This window comes from Erpetoichthys calabaricus, chromosome 5 (genome assembly GCF_900747795.2).
Source record: "Erpetoichthys calabaricus chromosome 5, fErpCal1.3, whole genome shotgun sequence".
NCBI lineage: Eukaryota > Metazoa > Chordata > Cladistia > Polypteriformes > Polypteridae > Erpetoichthys > Erpetoichthys calabaricus.
Genome location: NC_041398.2, coordinates 32,649,864 through 32,655,415, shown reverse-complemented (window position 1 = coordinate 32,655,415; position 5,552 = coordinate 32,649,864). Strand labels below are relative to the sequence as shown.

General features: G+C 42.7%; 1 gene segment (V, D, J or C); it reads right to left on the bottom strand.

Moving 5' to 3' along the window:
- Nucleotides 1-4,764: 4,764 nt before the first annotated feature.
- On the bottom strand, nucleotides 4,765-5,294 carry LOC127527985 (immunoglobulin kappa variable 3-11-like). The segment is given in 2 exon segments: nucleotides 4,765-5,084; nucleotides 5,202-5,294. Coding segments are annotated over 2 exon segments (372 nt in total).
- Nucleotides 5,295-5,552: the final 258 nt, after the last annotated feature.

The window sequence follows — 5,552 nt, the reverse complement described above, 5'->3', positions numbered from 1 at the left end:
TGATATTAATAATTAAGCATGTGGGGGCACGATGGCGCAGTGGTAGTGCTGTTGTCTCGCAGTAAGGGAGTCACGTCCCGAGTTTTCCCTGACTAGAGACTTTTTCTAGTGGGTTTCCTCAGCATGCTTCAGTTTCCTTACAGAGATATGCAGGTTAAGGAGTCTGGTGATGCTAAACCAACGTTTCTCAACCTTTAAGTATTTGCGACCCGAGTTTTCATAACAGTTTTAATCGCGCCCCCTAACGTTTTTTTTGAAACTCTAATAAAATGTATTCCTATATTTTTGCTGCCGATACACCACTACAAGTTTAAAATTTCCCTATGAATAGCGAAATTACACCACATATGGTGACATTTGCACCCCCTTTTTTGTTGGGGTGCACACCCCACAGTTTGAGAACCGCTGTGCTAAACTAACACTAGTGTATGTTTATACACTTGTATTCACCTTGTGATGAGCTGGCACCCCGTCCTGAGATTGTTCCTGCCTCACGCCCAGTACTTGCCGGGACAGGCATGAGCCTGGATTGATGAATGAAATAATTAAACATGTATAATGAAGATTTTTCAATGTTCCTTAAAATCTCTAAACACAGTGTTTATAAGTTCTAAGTTTATAGCTAGTTTTACATACACAAAGACATTTATTGTGTGGTGATTGGTTATGTCAGCGTTTCTCAACCTTTAAGTATTTGTGACCCGAGTTTTCATAACAGTTTTAATTGCGCCCCCCTAACGTTTTATTTTTTTTTGAAAGGAGCCCACTAATACCAATTTGTTCTTTTATAATTAATGATATATCATAGATAGGGTGGCACGGTGGCACAGTGGGTAGCGCTGCTGCCTCGCAGTTGGGAGACCTGGGGACCTGGGTTTGCTTCCCGGGTCCTCCCTGCATGGAGTTTGCATGTTCTCCCCGTGTCGGCATGGGTTTCCTCCGGGCGCTCCGGTTTCCTCCAACAGTCCAAAGACATGCAGGTTAGGTGGATTGGGTATTCTAAATTGGCCCTAGTGTGTGCTTGGTGTGTGTTTGTGTGTGTCCTGCGGTGGGTTGGCACCCTGCCCAGGATTGGTTCCTGCCTTGTGCCCTGTGTTGGCTGGGATGGGCTCCAGCAGACCCCCGTGACCCTGTGTTCAGATTCAGCGGGTTGGAAAATGGATGGATGGATGGATATCATAGATACATACTTTATTATACCTACTTAATTTTTATCGAGATTTATCTAACTCTATATTTATTTTTCTAGTATCAGAATGTAGTTTAAGTTAATTTGTTTTGGTTTCAATAGATGTATTTTTCATATTTTTGATTCTTGTTTTCTTTTTTTCACATCTTTACACCCCACTTTTTGTTACTTCGTGCCTCCCTAGGGGGGCCCACCCCACAGATTGAGAACCACTGGGTTATGTGGAGAAAGTCAATCCAAGAATGGGGTGCCAGGTCATTGCAAGGTGAATACGAGCACACACATACACATCAATCTGGCATCACCAAATGACCTAACCTGCATGCCTTTGGAAGGAAACTGAAGCACTCACCAGGTAAACATGCAAACTCCAGGAAGGGCACACCTGGGACGTGACCCCATTACTGCGAGGCAGCACCGTGCCCCCCACATATTTAATTATTAAATTATTTAAATTAAGTTAACAACGAATCTGTAAAATGTAATATACATGCTTTAATGTATTTCATCATGAAAATGTTATCAAGTATACAGTGCATCCAGAAAGTATTCACAGCACATCACTTTTTCCACATTTTGTTATGTTACAGCCTTATTCCAAAATGGATTAAATTCATTCTTTTCTTCAGAATTCTACACACAACACCCCATAATAACAACGTGAAAAAAGTTTACTTGAGGTTTTTGCAAATTTATTAAAAATAAAAAAACTGAGAAATCCCATGTACATAAGTATTCACAGCCTTTGCTCAATACTTTGTTGATGCACCTTTTGCAGCAATTACAGCCTCACGTCTTTTTGAATATGATGCCACAAGCTTGGCACACCTATCCTTGGCCAGTTTCGCCCATTCCTCTTTGCAGCACCTCTCAAGCTCCATCAGGTTGGATGGGAAGCGTCGGTGCACAGCCATTTTAAGATCTCTCCAGAGATGTTCAATCGGATTCAAGTCTGGGCTCTGGCTGGGCCACTCAAGGACATTCACAGAGTTGTCCTGAAGCCACTCCTCTGATATCTTGGCTGTGTGCTTAGGGTCGCTGTCCTGCTGATAGATGAACCGTCGCCCCAGTCTGAGGTCAAGAGTGCTCTGGAGCAGGTTTTCATCCAGGATGTCTGTACATTGCTGCAGTCATCGTTCCCTTTATCCTGACTAGTCTCCCAGTTCCTGCCGCTGAAAAACATCCCCACAGCATGATGCTGCCACCACCATGCTTCACTGTAGGGATGGTGCCAGGTTTCCTCCAAACGTGACGCCTGGCATTCACACTAAAGAGTTCAATCTTTGTCTCATCAGACCAGAGAATTTTCTTTCTCATGGTCTGAGAGTCCTTCAGGTGTCTTTTGGCAAACTGCAGGCGGGCTGCCATGTGCCTTTTGCTAAGGAGTGGCTTCTGTCTGGCCACTCTACCATACAGGCCTGATTGGTGGATTGCTGCAGAGATGGTTGATCTTCTGGAAGGTTCTCCTCTCTCCACAGAGGACCTCTGGAGCTCTGACAGAGTGACCATCGGGTTCTTGGTCACCTCCCTGACTAAGGCCCTTCTCCCCCGATCGCTCAGTTTAGATGGCCGGCCAGCTCTAGGAAGAGTCCTGGTGGTTTCGAACTTCTTCCACTTATGGATGATGGAGGTCACTGTGCTCATTGGGACATTCAAAGCAGCAGAAATTTTTCTGTAACCATCCCCAGATTTCTGCCTCGAGATAATCCTGTCTTGGAGGTCTACAGACAATTCCTTTGACTTCATGCTTGGTTTGTGCTCTGACATGAACTGTCAACTGTGGGACCTTATATAGACAGGTGTGTGCCTTTCCAAATCATGTCCAATCAACTGAATTTACCACAGGTGGACTCCAACTATGCTGCAGAAACATCTCAAGGATGATCAGGGGAAACAGGATGCACCTGAGCTCAATTTTGAGCTTCATGGCAAAGGCTGTGTATACTTATGTACTTGTGCTTTCTCAATTTTTTTATTTTTAATAAATTTGCAAAAACCTCAAGTAAACTTTTTTCATGTTGTCATTATGGGGTGTTGTGTGTAGAATTCTGAGAAATAAAAAGAATTTAATCCATTTTGGAGTAAGGCTGTAACATAACAAAATGTGGAAAAAGTGATGCGCTGTGAATACTTTCCAGATGCACTGTAAATCGTTTTATTCCAAATGTTCAGAGTACGGAAGCGTTTTAGGGCCACAGAGAAGAAAAAAAAAATATCGATTTCAAGATTAAAGTCAAGAATTCAACACAGTTCCCAAGCACATTTAAAATGAACTGCCAGGAACTATGGGAGATCCTCCTGATGTATAGGGTTGAGGGCAGTTTCTTGCCACAAACCACACGGCACATAGAACAGGCAAACATAATGAACAAAAGTAACATTAATGTAAACAAATGACTCAACAAAAAACAAAAAGGGACAAAGAACAAGACTTTAACCCCCCTGGCTGAGATATAACACGAACACACTCTCATATAGGTGATGGGTAACAGAGTTTAAATATCACAAAAGCAAAATACCTTGTAGCTTTAGCTACCTACAGGTATCCCTAACTTGTAGGTTAATCTGCATCCATGACTCTCAACCACACTGTGGACAATTCCAAAAACACACTTAACTGTCACATCTTTCTATCATGAATACTTTTCACTCCCACAATTCACTGCATCACTATTGGCATACTAAATGTGTTAGACGTACAGAAGTAAGGTGAATATACTGTAAAAAGTAGAGTCTGACATACAGGGCACTTCTGAGTGCCCTTTAACAATTTAACGTCCAAAACATGAGAAATGGTACAAGAGTAGCAAACTCCTTTATTTCCTTGTTTAAGAACATTCATTCACCCCAACAAAGCTCGCCAATTCTATCCATAATTCCTCCAAAATTGCATCACGTCAAGCTTTGGATCTACTCTCTACTACACTACATGGTAACGCATTCAATGCGTCTATAGCTCTCCGTGTGAAGAAAAACTTTCTAATGTTTGTGCAAAATTTACTCCAAACCAATTTCCATCTGTGTCTTTGTGTTCTTCTTCTTTATGCCCATCTTTGTTTCCATAGACCTTCATCCAAGTCAACATCTTGTTTTATTACAGCCTTTCTATACTGATTACCATTTCAAGTACAGAGTCACTGTAGGTTAAAATCAGTCAGTCAGTCAGTCATTGTCCAACCCGCTATATCCTAACACAGGGTCACGGGGGTCTGCTGGAGCCAATCCCAGCCAGCACAGGGCTCAAGGCAGGAACAAATCCCGGGCAGGGCACCAGCCCACCACAGGGCACATACACACACACACACCCACACACCAAGGTTAAAATCATTTCAAATTAATTTTCACCACAGGACCACCAGTTGCAGCCTTTGAACCATCAACCTTCTATTTTATAGCCTAACTCTTTAACTGCTAGACCACCCTGCTTTAAAGCCACAAATGATACATGCTGTGACTGCAGCTGCAGGGGTCTCTGCTCTTTGTATAGATTGTTCTTTCACTTCCACCTCAGAATCTGTAGGGCTTTGCTCTGCTGTTGTACGAGTAAAATGATAAAGTTTTTGCACGGCTCTATATCACTGTGGGTGAGGGTCTTCAATGCTCTGCTGACAGTAGTAATGTCCCATGTCTTCAGGCTGCACGTCACTGATTGTCAGTGTGTAACCAGCCCCTGATCCACTGCCACTGAATCGACCTGAGATTCCAGATGCAGGATTGCTTGAAAAGTAAAGCAGGGGTTTAGGAGCTTCACCGGGTCTGTGCTGATACCAGGCCAGATAGTCAATATTCTCATAAGTTAGGGATTTACTGGCTTCACAGTGCATCCTGACAGTGTCTCCTGATTGAGCCGAAAGTCTTGAAGGAGACTGAATCAATCTGACCTCCCCAGTGGACTCTAGACATGAGAAACAAAGCAAACATTCAATTTGGCAGAAACACAACTACTCTACAGTCTACTCAAAGAAACATCTAAAGGCAAGTTTTTATTTATCTAAATACTACCAGTTTTCACCTTCCAGAAACAGGAACAGAAGAGTGGTCACAAAGAGAAACCAAGAAACCATTATTAGAAAGCACTTGAGACAAAGTGAGGGTAAACTGACATCTTCACACCGTCTCCTCTCTTTAAATCTTAAGCAGTGGTGCAGACATGAAAAGACACGCCTGCATGCAAATTCTAAAGATGTCAGGCCCCAGAAGAAATGAATGCAAAACAGAGGCGTGGATGGTAATCAAATAAACGAAGCGAACATTGAAGCTGCAGACTGTCCTGTCACTGATGTCGAGTTATGGGGCATTCTCAAAAACACATACGTACTTGTACATAAATTAGGTCAACTTAGAATCAACCTGAAAACGTCTT